The 17,500-nt window shown below is 42.7% G+C and overlaps 1 protein-coding gene across 1 annotated transcript; it reads left to right on the plus strand.

The window, feature by feature from the left end:
- Window positions 1–5,760: 5,760 nt before the first annotated feature.
- Window positions 5,761–10,500, plus strand: LOC139413992 (pejvakin). The gene is made up of 6 exons (XM_071161877.1): window positions 5,761–5,971; window positions 6,197–6,392; window positions 7,035–7,176; window positions 7,839–7,956; window positions 8,141–8,284; window positions 10,193–10,500. Exons 1-6 carry the CDS (start codon window positions 5,761–5,763, stop codon window positions 10,498–10,500), a joined length of 1,119 nt encoding a protein of 372 aa, XP_071017978.1.
- The last annotated feature ends 7,000 nt before the right edge of the window (window positions 10,501–17,500 follow it).

The raw sequence follows: 17,500 nt of genomic DNA on the forward strand, positions 1-17,500 counted from the left end.
TTTATATTTCATCGTGAGAAAATAATTGTGATATTGAGGCGTGTAAACTGAACACAAACTTAAAACAAAAAAATAAAGAAAAAGAAAATAAAAAAATAGAAAGATAGAAAAGGAAATATGAACATTGCTTATACAACACCTATAGATGTTCAATAAGGCCCATAAAAGTATTAAACGCATAAAAGTGTTGCATCCTCTCATTGACATGCTTGGTCTATCCTGAGAAGGGTTGCAACAGTAGGGTATATTACTCTAAACGTTCGAGTACTTTACCAGTAAACTAACAGAATGTTGGTAACTTTCAAGGAATATATGGAATCTTATCAGATGACATCTAGGGGCCTTTTTGGGTACTTCAGATTATAACAGGTGTCTGTAATTATCTCTGTCCCTCTGTGTGGCTTATCACATGTAAAATATATATACAGTATATATATATATATATACATATATATATATATATATATATATATATATATATACATGTCTAATAAGATGACTTTTAAAATAAAAAAATGGAATGACAAAACTGTAAAACTTCTGAAATATAAACCTTAGTGAATATCATTTGTGTTTAATGAGGGTTGTTTCAGCATTAAATATTATGTATATATTTTTACACACTTGTATTTATTTTACTATGCCAATATGTCTTTGTTGTAAATGTTTTGTGGCCAAACTGGTGGCAGTTGTGAAAAAAGACAATATTTGGAAGAGTTACAGAGTTAATGCCATTGTTGGTTAGAGGCTTTTTTCATTAATTATGCTCTTTTCTCTTGAACCATGTGGTCTATCCACTAGAAACTCATGGACAATATGGACACAGATATAAAAAAATGAATATTATATATGAATATATATATTTTTTAGTATTCAAGTATACATCACCAAAGTTACCATAGATTGCCATAGATCACTGAAGATTCCAGTAACTTTGTTATATTACGGGTAGCTTTGCAACCCTAATCCTTTGTTCCCAGAGGGACTTTTACAAAATGTGTTCCCTGTAGACTCAAGATCTCCATGGAAAAAAAGTAATTCCTGTACTCTGCTGTGGAACGGGTTACCAAGCAACCTGAAAACTGTCTTCAGAGAAAAGCTTTAAGGTGCCACTTGCCAATAATATCTGAGAAATAGTGTGTCGGTGTGATTAGAGGTGTGATTTTTTTTTTTTTTTACCTTTATTTAACCAGGCAAGTCAGTTAAGAACAAATTCTTATTTTCAATGACGGCCTGGGAACAGTGGGTTAACTGCCTGTTCAGGGGCAGAACGACAGATTTTGTACCTTGTCAGCTCGGGGGTTTGAACTCACAACCTTCCGGTTACTAGTCCAACGCTCTAACCACTAGGCTACCCTGCCGCCCCGATTAAAGGTGTGATTAGAGGTGTGATTAGAGGTGTGATTAGAGGTGTGATTAGAGGTGTGATTAGAGGTGTGACTAGAGGTATTCTTTGATGAGGCGACTCCTAAACGGGCACCTCTGTGCTGTTGATAAGGTTGATATAGTAGTAATTGATTATACTGTAGTTTTTAAATTGCATTGTGTGTGATGTGTCAATCTTGACCACCTGCCGAAGAGGACCACAGCAGTCCACCACAGTGGACGCATCATAATACCCATAAAAACAGGGTTTTTCCACCATTAATTTTCCACATTGTGAATTCTACAAAAAAATCCAATGAGTAGTGTGTTTGGTGTAGGCTTAGCTTGGCATGACGTTTTGATAGCCTGGTCTGTGTTTGGTGTAGGCTTAGCTTGGCATGACGTTTTGATAGCCTGGTCTGTGTTTGGTGTAGGCTTAGCTTGGCATGACGTTTTGATAGCCTGGTCTGTGTTTGGTGTAGGCTTAGCTTGGCATGACGTTTTGATAGCCAGGTCTGTGTTTGGTGTAGGCTTAGCTTGGCATGACGTTTTCATAGCCATGTAATTCTCTCTTGGACAAGGTCAGTTTTATCAATTATTCAATTCAATGTGACATCTGTAATGTCGTCTGCGCCTGACGCAGCCTACGACTTCTAATTATTAAATAAATAAAATCAATCAATTAAAAAAAAGTAGAACAAAAAGTTAAACACATGAGCAATTCATATCACTCAGTACAAGCAACAGCAATCATCCGTCAGTCAGACCATAAGTCATGCAGTGCAGCCCCGTCCACTCACCTAGGTTGACATCCTGGCTGGTCACTGTCAATACCGGAAACAGAGATATAGCCAGACATAGAATAATCCTGGAGAGCACAGAGGTGGCCATGTCTGCACCTGAGACAGGCACCTTCCCAACACACGTACAGGGCAGAGAGGAAGACGAGAGGAGAGGAGGATGAGAGAGCTAGGCTAGCGTTGCAGTGCACAGTACCATCCAGTAATATCCAAGTAGCCTTGAGAAGAGAAAATAACTGCCTGAACTAGACCAGAGAAACAGTCTCTCTCTCGCTCTCTCTCTCTCTCTACTTCTCTCTCTCCTGCCGCCTCACTCTCTCTCTACTTCTCTCTCTCTCGAGCCTCTCTCTCTCTCTCTCTACTTCTCTCTCTCCCGCCGCCTCACTCTCTCTCTACTTCTCTCTCTCTCGCGCCTCTCTCTCTCTCTACTTCTCTCTCTCCCGCCGCCTCACTCTCTCTCTACTTATCTCTCTCTCGCGCCTCTCTCTCACTCCCTCTTTTAAAGGGTTTTCTAACCTCTAATTTTCTTCCTTTTTTCCTGTGCTCTCAGTCTCAGACAGCCAGCGTTCAGCAGATTACTGAAAATAGAATCCGTTTCTGATTACAGATGACATTATAGTAACAGTAAAAGGCCCTATATATAGGATGTCATGTGTGTCATCCTAGAGCTTGTAAAAGAGCTGTCTTGACGAATCAAAAATGTATTTTGGACACAAAAATCCTGATGAATGTCTGTATTAAAATGAGGAGGGTAGGATATTAAAATGAGGAGAGTAGGATATTAAAATGAGGAGGGTAGGATATTAAAATGAAGAGGGTAGGATATTAAAATGATGAGGGTAGGATATTAAAATGATTACACAAACAAAACCTGACGTGCCAAACAAATCAAAACACCAGCAAACACACCAGCGGGACGTCATGTATTCCGAGATGTCAAGGCAGCCATTTTGCAGCAGAAGGCTTGGAAACGCTCACCAGCTTCACAAAAAAGGCTCCCCAGTAGTTTCTCTGGATTTACTTGAAATTGTGAAGGCATTCACAGGCGTTTATTCATTCCATGTCCCCATATGGTCATTTGCACAGTAATACGTATTTGTGTCCCGCTTGTCTTATCTCTGTAATAGCCTACCTGGGTAGTCATTCTGACCTTTAGAAAGGACCTTCTATTCCTGGTCTGTGTTCATGGACCAGTGTGAATACAGACATAGTTTACACTGTGGAAACCACACCCATTTCCCACTTTTTAAAAAGTCTCATAAATAAACATTACGTTTCATTTCCCAGCCAAACAGCTAAATTACAAGGAAGGCAAGGTCATAACATAACATATCCTGTATGACCTTTGGGTGGGGAAAGCCTTGGTCTAGAAGTATTAAACTCCCTGTAACATGTAGACTAGTCTATTATTGGTACCAGACACAACCACAAGAAATGTACATTTGAACATAGACACCATAAAGACCACCACTCTTCTTGCTATTTGTCATGCTAGTTCACAGCACAGGAAGCAGATGTTTCACATGCTACTCTGGTACTTGTCATGCTAGTTCACAACACAGAAAGCAGATGTTTCACATGCTACTCTGGTACTTGTCATGCTAGTTCACAACACAGGAAGCAGATGTTTCACATGCTACTCTGGTACTTGTCATGCTAGTTCACAACACAGGAAGCAGATGTTTCACATGCTACTCTGGTATTTGTCATGCTAGTTCACAACACAGGAAGCAGATGTTTCACATGCTACTCTGGTATTTGTCATGCTAGTTCACAACACAGGAACCAGATGTTTCACATGCTACTCTGGTATTTGTCATGCTAGTTCACAACACAGGAAGCAGATGTTTAACATGCTACTCTGGTACTTGTCATGCTAGTTCACAACACAGGAAGCAGATGTTTCACATGCTACTCTGGTATTTGTCATGCTAGTTCACAACACAGGAACCAGATGTTTCACATGCTACTCTGCTATTTGTCATGCTAGTTCACAACACAGGAAGCAGATGTTTAACATGCTACTCTGGTACTTGTCATGCTAGTTCACAACACAGGAAGCAGATGTTTCACATGCTACTCTGGTATTTGATTTGTCATGCTAGTTCACAACACAGGAAGCAGATGTTTCACATGCTACTCTGCTATTTGTCATTCTGGTTCACAACACAGGAAGCAGATGTTTCACATGCTACTCTGCTATTTGTCATGCTAGTTCACAACACAGGAAGCAGATGTTTCACATGCTACTCTGCTATTTGTCATGCTAGTTCACAACACAGGAAGCAGATGTTTCACATGCTACTCTGCTATTTGTCATGCTAGTTCACAACACAGGAAGCAGATGTTTCACATGCTACTCTGCTATTTGTCATGCTAGTTCACAACACAGGAAGCAGATGTTTCACATGCTACTCTGGTACTTGTCATGCTAGTTCACAACACAGGAAGCAGATGTTTCACATGCTACTCTGGTATTTGTCATGCTAGTTCACAACACAGGAAGCAGATGTTTCACATGCTACTCTGGTATTTGTCATGCTAGTTCACAACACAGGAAGCAGATGTTTCACATGCTACTCTGGTATTTGTCATGCTAGTTCACAGCACAGGAAGCAGATGTTTCACATGCTACTCTGGTACTTGTTTCATTAGTCCATTGTTGCTTTAGTCCCGAGTGGCACAGTGGTCTAAGACACTGCATCTTAGTGCTTGAGGTGGCACTACCGACACCCTGGTTCGAATCCAGGCTGTGTCATACCTGGCCCTGATTGGGTGTCCCATAAGACGGCGTACAATTGGCCTACATCGTCTGGGTTTGACCGGTGTAGGCCGTCATTGTAAATAAGAATTTGTTCTTAACTGACTTTCCTAGTTAAGTAAAAAAACGCATGTCAGCAATCAAGTTTTCAAGATATAGAACTTTCATCATGTTGACTGTATCATACCTTCTGTATTATGAAAGTTAAATGTCTTGAAAACTTGATCGCTGACATGCAAAACATTTGGGACTATATCAACAACATTTGGGACCACACCAATAGATAGCTTTTTGGTGGAGTTTTCCTTTAAGGTGTGTAACCCTGATCCATTTAAATTTGATCAGATTCCCTAACCAGCTACAATTAAACTGTTGATACTTACACTGATATCACTTTTCAGCGCTCAGGGCAGCATTATTGATAGACATCTAGGGCCTCAAAGACAGAGTAGCACAGGAAGTACTGCATAACCCATTGGTGAGCTCACTGGTCACATGACAGGAAGAATGAAGGCAACTACCTGTCCAATCACGTTATGGGACAGCTTGTCCCCATATCCCCTTACATGGTGTCTCCATTATTCATTAGCCCTGAGCTGCACAGCTGAATGACTCTACCTGTTTGAGAGACATCTATTCAGAACAACTGTCCACCTGTGCAGAACTTCCCAATGTGAACTCACCAAAGACAAGAAAAAGAGGAAAATCGTATTTAATAGTGTAAACTAAAGGATTCACATTTGCCTGGACAGCGGACACTTACAGTATACCTGTTGCTGCCTTGCATTTCCAGCAGTGACTCCTGCACCCGTCTGCTGTTCCTTGGTCACCGGTATGTTCGCTGCGGCGACTAAGAACTTTGTGAAGCAGGTGGGAGACACAGGTCGGTTGATCCCTGTACCGAGCCTGAGTGAGGCTGACCGCTACCAACCCCTCAGCCTGGTCACCAGGAAGAGGAAGAGACACTTCTGGAAGAAAACCAAGTACGCCTCAACCCCCTTCTCCCTGAAAGACATCCTGGTGGGGGAGAAGGAGATCACAGCAGGTAGAGTCCAGTGAGGGGAGGAATGCATGTTTATCAGCAGCTATTAACGCCTATGTCATTCATTATAGAGCATTATGAATAGCTTATAATGTATTATAATGGGCTTATAATGCATTATAACTGTCTTTCACTTTGAAAAAGTAAAGCATGTGTTTCTGCAGATGTAAAGCTAGTCTCATACAATATCAGCTGCCTTTAACAATGCCTTTTATTTCATTCAAACAGGGGTGTCGTCGTACCAGCTCCTGAACTATGAGGACAAGTCTGACGTGGCCCTGAACGGCAGATTAGGGAACCACCTGATGAACGACGTGGGGTTCAACATCAGTGGTTCAGACTCTGTGGCTGTCAAAGCATCCTTTGGGATCGTCACCAAACACGAGGTAGAGGTCCCAACTCTGCTCAGGGAACTCAACTCCAGGTACACTGCAGGTGGTGGAAAATAGCTTAGAATTTAATCAATTTCATTCTGGTTTTGTTTCTGATAAGATATTACCAAGGGTCATAATGGTGATGACAAACAACTAATATGTCAGGTTAGTTAATATATAACTACAATGATTAAATGTCACTATTTTGACATAACTACAATGATTAAATGTCACTATTTTGACATATAACTACAATGATTAAATGTCATTATTTTGACATAACTACAATGATTAAATGTCACTATTTTGACATAACTACAATGATTAAATGTCACTATTTTGACATATAACTACAATGATTAAATGTCATTATTTTGACATATAGAGAGCTTGGGACTATAATGTTCTATCTGTATTTTAGTCAACATGTAGTTATTGAAACAGCCTTGTTCTGTTCATTGTTCTCTACCTATACAGTAGTTTAAATACCTCAGTTCAAAATGGCTGACACCATTCAAACCAATGAGGTTTCAGAACTTTAAAGCCAATTATCTCAGAATCATCTTTCTCCAGATGGAACCAAGCTGTCGATGTTCTAATGAGACCATGTTGGTTGTATATACTGTATATTACACCTGGACAGTAGAAGTCTTTCTGATACAGGTTTGTGTTCTGGTTTCTTTCCACTATAGGAAAGTGGATCTGGATCACTGTCTGATTCGTCAGTCCAAAGAAAGTGGGCGGAGTGTTCTCTGCATTGTCATGGAGAGCATCCGTACGACGCGTCAGTGTTCTCTCACTGTCCACGCTGGCATGAGACGGACGACTATGAGGGTAAATACACACCCACACACACAGTACGCACACACATACTATATACACACCTACACACACAGTACACACACACACATACTATATACACACCTACACACACAGTACACACACACATACTATATACACACCTACACACACAGTACACACACACATACTATATACACACCTACACACACATACAATATGCACACCTACACACACAGTACACACACTCATACTATATACACAACTACACACTCAGTACGCACACACATACTATATACACACCTACACACACAGTACACACACACATACAATATACACACCTACACACACAGTACGCACACACATACTATATACACACCTACACACACGGTACACACACACATACAATACGCACACCTACACACACGGTACACACATGGTACACATAAGGGTACACACACCTACAAACACACAGTACACACACACACAGCACACACACACAGTACACACACACATACAGTACACACACCTTTACACCGTACACACACACAGCATACACACAGACGCAATACACACACCTACACACCACACTCACACACAGTACAATACACACAGAAACACTGACATCTGACACTCTCAGCAGGTAATGGTTGAATGGATGAATGCCCTGTCTCATCTATCTGACTGGTGTTCTACAGTTTCAGATTGATGATGGTCAAAACCCCAAAGGTCGAGACAAGGCCATAGTGATCCCAGCTCACACCACCATCGCATTCAGCATCTTTGAACTGTTTGTTCGATTGGATGGACGACTTGGTGAGACAACCACAACAAACACACTTACACTTGACTCACTCACTCACTCACTCACTCACACACTCACACACTCACACACATACACACATACACACACACACACACACACACACACACACACACACACACACACACACACACACACACACACACACACAAACATAGTTCCCCTTCTCCTGATCAGATATCTGTGTAAGCCCTGAGTCGTTGGGCGGATTTGAGAAGGAGCTGATCAGAGAGCAGCTGGGTGGTTTCATTGGTCGATTCTCTATGGGACGGCTACGCAGGTTCCTGTCTGGGATTGTGTACGGAAACCCCTTCAGAGCAGGTGGGAACCTTCTTTCATCTCTTAACCTTTTACTGCAGTGGGCTGAATCTGGGTCACACAGAGTGATTCTTTGTAGTCTTATACACATCTACTTTGAAACAAAAGTATACACCTCAGACACATAGTTATGGGCTTAAAAAAATAGAGTTGAAATGCATCCCAAAATTACACTTTAAATACATCATAGAAGACTGAAATACTGTCAAACAAAACTGTTTGACATATACGAAACACAGGATTGTCTGTGTTTAAAAAAACAAACATGTTTCTTAATTATGAAATTATAAAAAATATGAATGAGGCCACTAGGTCATTTGACTGCAGGAAATGGCTACACCTTCTCCTGTTCTTATCGTAGAGTATATCTAAAAGACTAGAACAATCTGATCTGATCTTACCTGTATAATGCTGTATAAAGAAGGTACAGCTCCCAAAGTGGTCTGATCTTACCTGTATAATGCTGTATAAAGAAGGTACAGCTCCCAAAGTGGTCTGATCTTACCTGTATAATGCTGTATAAAGAAGGTACAGCTCCCAAAGTGGTCTGATCTTACCAGTATAATGCTGTATAAATAAGCTACATCTCCCAAAGTGGTCTGATCTTACCTGTATAATGCTGTATAAATAAGCTACATCTCCCAAAGTGGTCTGATCTTACCTGTATAATGCTGTATAAATAAGCTACATCTCCCAAAGTGGTCTGATCTTACTTGTATAATGCTGTATAAATAAGCTACATCTCCCAAAGTGGTCTGATCTTACCTGTATAATGCTGTATAAAGAAGGTACAGCTCCCAAAGTGGTCTGATCTTACCAGTATAATGCTGTATAATCTTAAGGATCCGCCCCTTTTTCACCTAAAATGACACACACATACCCATGAGCTAACTGCCTGTAGTTCAGGACCTGAAGCAGGATATGCATATTCTTGATACCATTTGAAAGGAAACACTTTGAAGTTTGTGGAAATGTGAAATGAATGTAGGAGAAAATAACACATTAGATCTGGTAAAAGATCATACAAAGAAAAAAACATGTGTTTTTGTATTTTTTGTACCATCATCTTTGGAATGCAAGGGAAAGGCCATAATGTATCATTCCAGCCCAGGCACAATTTATATTTTGTCCACTGGATGGCAGCAGTGTCTGTGCAAAGTTTTAGACTGATCCAATGAACCATTGTATTTCTGTTCAAAATTTTGTATGCCCAAATGTGCCTAATTGGTTTAATTAATAATTTTTCTAATTCATAACTGTGCACTCTTCTCAAACAATAGCATGGTATTATTTCACTGTAATAGCAACTGTAAATTGGACAATGCAATTAGATTAACAAGAATTGAAGCTTTCTGCCAATATCAGATATGCCTATGTCCAGGGATTTTGTTTTTTTACTGACAACCTCATGCTAACCGCATTAGCCTACGTTAGCTCAACCGTCCCGTGGGAGACCCACCAATCCTGTAGAGGTTTTAAAGAAGGTACAAGTCCCAGAGTGATCTAATCTTACCAGTATAATGCTGTTTAAAGAACAATTGTTAGCTCCATATTGTTGAGAAGAATATACACCCAGGGATCCTAATAAAATACCAATAAAGAGTATAAACATATATAAACACAAACCAGTGAAGGCTGGTGGGAGGAGCTATAGGAGTGGGTCATTGTAATGGAATAAATGGTATGGCGTCACACGTGGTTTCCATATGTTTGATACGTTCCATTAATTCCATTCCAGCCATTACAATGAGGCCATCCTCCTATAGCTCCTCCCACCAGCCTCCACTGACACAAATGCTAGTAAAAGCACAGGGTAATGTAAAGATAATGAGTGAAAGCAAAATAATCCCTGCACATTTTCCGATGTTCCAGTGACACTCTTATCCTCATCCTTGCTTTCCCCTACTCAAGACGAACGGACGTTTGAGGAGCTCACCCACACCCACTCAGACACCTACATGGACGACGTAGTGACAGACTACTATGAAAAGGCAGCCAGCATGACGGACGTCTCCTCCACCTACCTGAGAGGGGACTCCCACTCCCGTGTCAACCTCCTCAACCACAACATCCCCAAGGGCCCCTGTGCCCTGTGTGGCCGGGGCCAGACACCGAGGGAGACGGTATACGGCTGTCTGGAGTGCTCCTCCGGCGGGCACAAGTACGTCAGGCTACACGTGGTGCCTTGTTTCGACCTGTGGCACAAGACGCTCAGCTGAAGTGATGGACTCAGGAAGAGAGAGGGAGGAAGAGAGAGAGGTCATCCCTGATTAGGCATACAGTACCTAACTAATAGCCCTGTGCCATACTGACAGTCAGAAAACTGGGGCTGGCCAATGTCTGTAGTACTGTATCTTATTTGGAGCTGCCCTCCACTCCCCCTCAATGGATCCTCCCAAGTGACTCCCTCCGTTAGTCTACATTAGTCTCTACTCTATTCCATCTCTATTCCAACTATTTCATCTACACTTGACCTTGTTTTGGCCTCATTCTGCTGGTTTCAAAGTGTGTCATCAGGTCTTTTGGGTCATCACCTGACGTTCAGTGTTTGTAGTGGGGTGTTTTGACCTCATCAGGTCAGTGGGACATTGTAATGGTGAAAAGATAGTGAAGAGGCTGAAAATCTACATTCATATTGCCATGGTTACATGACATGGATTCTCCTTTGTTGTTATGTTTTTGTGACATTTCGTTTTCTATGGCTGGATTATTTATTTTTAAATAAAGATTGAGGTTTTCTCTGTAGCATAGACTGTATCTCTGTAGAGTCCTTGCATGTACAGTACATGGATCTTTCTGATTGGACGCTAGAAAGCTCTGTAAACATATCCAACAACTGTGGTTCCCGACAAAAACCACAAGGTGTCGATAAAGACCAACTCCTAGTTTTTTCTCCAGCTACCACCACTGTATTATTGAACTTGCTTTATCAAGTTGATTTATCAAGGGAGAAATTGGAGATGCCACCGCAGAGAACCACTGGAGCTCAGTGGGATTATAGTATAGGTTTCACTGTCTTACATTCTGAATTGGTCATGAATAAGTCCATGGTGATAATTGGTTATGAATGAGTCCAGGGTATTATTGATCATGAATGAATCCAGGGTGATTTATTGGTCATGAATGAGTTCCGGGTGATAATTGGTAATGAATGAGTCCAGAGTGATGATTGGTCATGAATGAGTTCCGGGTGATAATTGGTAATGAATGAGTCCAGAGTGATGATTGGTCATGAATGAGTTCCGGGTGATAATTGGTAATGAATGAGTCCAGAGTGATGATTGGTCATGAATGAGTCCAGAGCGGTAATTGGTCATGAATGAGTCCAGGGTGATGACTGGTCATGAATGAGTCCAGGGTGATGATTGGTCATGAATGAGTCCAGGGTGAAAGTTAGTCATGAATGAGTCCATGGTGAAAGTTAGTCATGAATGAGTCCATTGTGATAATTGGTCATTAATTAATCCAGGGTGAAAGTTGGTCATGAATGAGTCCAGGGCGATAACTGATGAATGAGTCCATGGTGATAATTGATCATAAATGAGTCCAGGGCAATAACTGATGAATGAGTCCAGGGTGAAAGTTGGTCAGGAATGAGTCCAGAGTGAGAGTTGGTCATGAATGAGTCCAGGGCGATAACTAATGAATGAGTCCATGGTGATAATTGGTTATGAATGAGTCCAGGGTGATAATTGGTTATGAATGAGTCCAGGGCAATAACTGATGAATGAGTCCAGGGTGAAAGTTGGTCAGGAATGAGTCCAGGGCGATAACTAATGAATGAGTCCATGGTGATAATTGGTTATGAATGAGTCCAGGGCGATAACTGATGAATGAGTCCATGGTGATAATTGGTTATAAATGAGTCCAGGGCAATAACTGATGAATGAGTCCATGGTGATAATTGGTCAGGAATGAGTCCAGGGCAATAACTGATGAATGAGTCCAGGGTGAAAGTTGGCCAGGAATGAGTCCAGAGTGAGAGTTGGTCATGAATGAGTCCATGGTGATAATTGGTTATGAATGAGTCCAGGGTGATAATTGGTTATGAATGAGTCCAGGGCAATAACTGATGAATGAGTCCAGGGTGAAAGTTGGTCAGGAATGAGTCCAGAGTGAGAGTTGGTCATGAATGAGTCCAGGGCGATAACTAATGAATGAGTCCATGGTGATAATTGGTTATGAATGAGTCCAGGGTGATAATTGGTCATGGATGAGTCCAGGATGATAATTGGTCATGAATGAGGGAGATAAAGAGGACTATCTGTAGGATCACATCTGATTACCTGTCACTGTGAAAAACTATAATCCTGAATGATTCAGTCATCATGTGTTAAATGAGTGATAGAATGAATCCCACTGGGAAAGACATGACAGCATGGGGATGAGGAGAAGGATAGAGGTTTGGAGAAACGGACAGATGGGACGTGACAGAGACCTGGGCTGTGATGATGTACTGTGAAGTCATGTGAGTTCTCTAATTATATCTCCCTCCACTTTAAACTAATCTAATACTTCTGAGAGGGACGGACGGGGCAGAATCACATGGATCTGCTTAGACAGGACACATTCTTGCAGGCAACACACACACACACATATACATGCCGAGTATAGCACGAAAGAAAGAGATTGTGTGTGTAGACTAGAGAGACAACATGGAACGAATAGGGAGAGGGAGAAGGAGAGGGAGAAAGAGAAGGAGAGGGAGAGTGTGAAGAAGAGGGAGAAGGAGAGGGTGAGAGTGAAGGAGAGGGTGAGTGTGAAGGAAAGGGAGAAGGAGAGGGAGAGGGAGAAGGAGAGGGAGAAGGAGAAGGAGAGGGAGAGGGAGAGGGAGAAGGAGAGGGAGAAGGAGAAGGAGAGGGAGAGTGTGAAGAAGAGGGAGAAGGAGAGGGTGAGAGTGAAGGAGAGGGTGAGTGTGAAGGAAAGGGAGAAGGAGAGGGAGAGGGAGAAGGAGAGGGAGAAGGAGAGGGTGAGAGTGAAGGAGAGGGAGAAGGAGAGGGAGAAAGAGAAGGAGAGGGAGAGGGAGAAGGAGAGGGAGAAGGAGAGGGTGAGAGTGAAGGAGAGGGAGAAGGAGAGGGAGAGTGTGAAGGAGAGGGAGAAGGAGAGGGTGAGATTGAAGGAGAGGGTGAAGGAGAGGGTGAGAGTGAAGGAGAGGGAGAGTGTGAAGGAGAGGGCGAAGGAGAGGGTGAGAGTGAAGGAGAGGGTGTGTGAAGGAAAGGGAGAAGGAGAGGGAGAGGGAGAGTGTGAAGGAGAGGGAGAGGGAGAGGGAGAGGGAGAGGGAGAGGGAGAGGGAGGAGAAGGAGAAGGAGAAGGAGAAGGAGAGGGAGAGGGAGAAGGAGAGGGAGAATGAGAAGGAGAGGGAGAGGGAGGAGAGGGAGGAGAGGGAGGAGAAGGAGAAGGAGAAGGAGAAGGAGAATGAGAAGGAGAGGGAGAGTGGAGGCTATTGCATAGTGGGGATCCAACATCAGTGTTAATGGAAGCTGACGGCTTCCTGATGTGTGATGAATCTGGAACACACATTGATTAGAAAGAAATGGGATCTTTGGCACCGGAGGCAACACTAACAGGGGAGTGACAGAGACCACACTAACAGGGGAGTGACAGAGACCACACTAACAGGGGAGTGACAGAGACCACACTAACAGGGGAGTGACAGAGACCACACTAACAGGGGAGTGACAGAGACCACACTAACAGGGGAGTGACAGAGACCACACTAACAAGGGAGTGACAGAGACCACACTGACAGGGAGTGACAAAGACCACACTAACAGGGGAGTGACAGAGACCACATTAACAGGGGAGTGACAGAGACCACATTAACATAGGAGTGACAGAGACCACATTAACAGGGGAGTGACAGAGACCACATTAACAGGGGAGTGACAGAGACCACACTGACAGGGGAGTGACAGAGACCACACTAACAGGGGAGTGACAGAGACCACACTAACAGGGGAGTGACAGAGACCACACTAACAGGAGAGTGACAGAGACCACACTAACAGGGGAGTGACAGAGACCACACTAACAGGAGAGTGACAGAGACCACACTAACAGGGGAGTGACAGAGACCACACTAACAGGGGGTGACAGAGACCACACTAACAGGAGAGTGACAGAGACCACACTAACAGGGGAGTGACAGAGACCACACTAACAGGTGTCATGACGTTGGCCTGGGGGTAGGTTTATGGCAGTCATAAATACCTCTCCCCCCTTTTTTCCTATCTCTACCCTACTGATGTGACTATTGAAAATCCCTTGGTTAACATAGAGATTCTGGGAACATCAGAAGGTGGGGGGAAATGAAATATATTCTGGTAATCCAACCAGTTGAACATATGCGTTGGTACTTAATGAATATGATGTCAGTTCGGTTGTCATCTGAGACATTCTCATCAATGACAAGATGGCATAAACAGTACAGTGAAAAGTCTACACATTATAGTTATCAGATTCACATGGAATTGTTGTGCAATTTAAATGTTTGAATATGAAATTATTTGTGATGGGATGAAATGTGATTTTAGCTTCTAAAATGTGAGAATTGTGTTTTCATGAGTGAATTAGGCCCGACTCAGTGGCCCGCCCACGTGAAGAGACATAGGTTATAAACTATGAAACACGCCCTCCTCTTCCTTCCTATATAAAGCCTTGACGACAATATAACTTCCTGTTCCGGGTACATTAGGATGACGATCCGATGTCAGAAGGGTTCAGATGATAACTACAGAACGAAGCCAACCTCAGCGTGAGCTTTGGTTGCGAATGGTATGAACTTTTAACTCTTATTCGCTACAGAAGTGATACCTCCTAGCCGTTGAGTTAGCAACAGCAGCTGCAAACGTAGGCTAGGAAAGAACAGACAGAGTATCCCGTCTACCACACAACGACCTTACTACAACGTATACAATTTACCGCTAGAGACATTCTTCCAAGGACAGGCAGATCTCTGTTAGCCAACATGACCAGCATCTACGACAAACCTACCGAAGCGCAACTCAGAGTAAACATTTATTGCATTTTCCTTTTCCAAATGGGCGGTAATTTAGAATGCATAAGATACTATATTTACGATAGAGACATCGCTTCTCCCTTTGTTCTTCAGTTTTCCCGCTCTTTCACTCAAACCCAGCCCCCTTTTCTTTGTGTAACCAGCTGTCATATCTGTTCCCTTCGCTAGGGACGTTTTCCTTTATGACATCATTTGTAATCAAGGTATGATTCATTCTGTGTATATGTAATTCTGTGTGATTAGTTAGGTATTTAGTAAATAAATAATTCAACCCAATGTTGCATTGCTGATTCAACTTGTTAGCCAGGGTCGTGAAGATAACCAAGAATTTACAACTTTCAGATGAGACTGAAATAAGGTGACGATTAATATTGACTGCTATTGATTTAAAATATTACTAGGTCTTTAAGAGTTTATTCGGAAGATAACAGCTTTATAAATATTATTTTGTGGTGCCCTGACTTTTTAGTTAATTACATTTACATGATTAGCTTAATCAGGTAATACTAATTACAGAGAAAGGATTTTATAGAATAGCATGTCATATCACTTAATCTCGCATAGCCAAAGACACGACACAGGAGAGTGAAAGACACCACACTGACAGTGGAGTGACAGAGACCACACTACACAGGGGAGTGACAGAATCCACTGACAGGGGAGTGACAGAGACAAAACTAACAGGGGAGTGACAGAGACCACACTAACAGGGGAGTGACAGAGACCACACTAACAGGGGAGTGACAGAGACCACACTAACAGGGAGGTGACAGAGACCACACTGACAGGGGAGTGACAGAGACCACACTAACAGGGGAGTGACAGAGACCACATTAACAGGGGAGTGACAGAGACCACACTAACAGGGGAGTGACAGAGACCACACTACACAGGGGAGTGACAGAGACCACACTGACAGGGGAGTGACAGAGACAAAACTAACAGGGGAATGACAGAGACCACACTAACAGGGGAGTGACAGAGACCACACTGACAGGGGAGTGATAGAGACCACACTAACAGGGGAGTGACAGAGACAAAACTAACAGGGGAGTGACAGAATCCACTGACAGGGGAGTGACAGAGACAAAACTAACAGGGGAGTGACAGAGACCACACTGACAGGGGAGTGACAGAGACCACACTGACAGGGGAGTGACAGAGACCACACTACACAGGGGAGTGACAGAATCCACTGACAGGGGAGTGACAGAGACCACACTAACAAGGGAGTGACAGAGACCACACTAACAGGGGAGTGACAGAATCCACTGACAGGGGAGTGACAGAGACCACACTAACAAGGGAGTGACAGAGACCACACTAACAGGGGAGTGATAGAGACCACACTGACAGGGGAGTGACAGAGACAAAACTAACAGGGGAATGACAGAGACCACACTAACAGGGGAGTGACAGAGACCACACTGACAGGGGAGTGATAGAGACCACACTAACAGGGGAGTGACAGAGACAAAACTAACAGGGGAGTGACAGAATCCACTGACAGGGGAGTGACAGAGACAAAACTAACAGGGGAGTGACAGAGACCACACTGACAGGGGAGTGACAGAATCCACTGACAGGGGAGTGACAGAGACCACACTAACAAGGGAGTGACAGAGACCACACTAACAGGGGAGTGATAGAGACCACACTAACATGGGAATGACAGATAGCGAGAAAGAGGGAGAGAGAGCGCACGCCTTCACTATGGTGAATCACTAAAACAATACAGAAATACACTACGGAAAAAGAAGGAACAGCACGTCAGAAATCAGCTCAATGTAATTGAAGAATCCATTGACTCTAACCACTTCTGGGAAAATTGGAAAACACTAAACAAACAACAACACAAAGAATTATCTATCCAAAATGGAGATGTATGGGTAAACCACTTCCCCAATCTTTTTGGCTCTTTAACAAAGAACAAACAGCAAAAACATATACATGATCAAATACAAATCTTAGAATCAACTACTAAAGAATACCAGAACAGACTGGATTATCCAATTACCTTGAATGAACTACAGGACAAAATATAAACCCTCCAACCCAAAAAGGCCTGTGGTGTTGATGGTATCCTCAACGAAATTATCAAATATACAAACAATAAATTCCAATTTGTTATGCTTAAACTCTTTAACATCATCCTTACCTCTGGCATCTTCGCCAATATTTGAAACCAAGGACTGATCACC

Source organism: Oncorhynchus clarkii, chromosome 7 (genome assembly GCF_045791955.1).
Source record: "Oncorhynchus clarkii lewisi isolate Uvic-CL-2024 chromosome 7, UVic_Ocla_1.0, whole genome shotgun sequence".
Taxonomy (NCBI): Eukaryota; Metazoa; Chordata; class Actinopteri; order Salmoniformes; family Salmonidae; genus Oncorhynchus; species Oncorhynchus clarkii.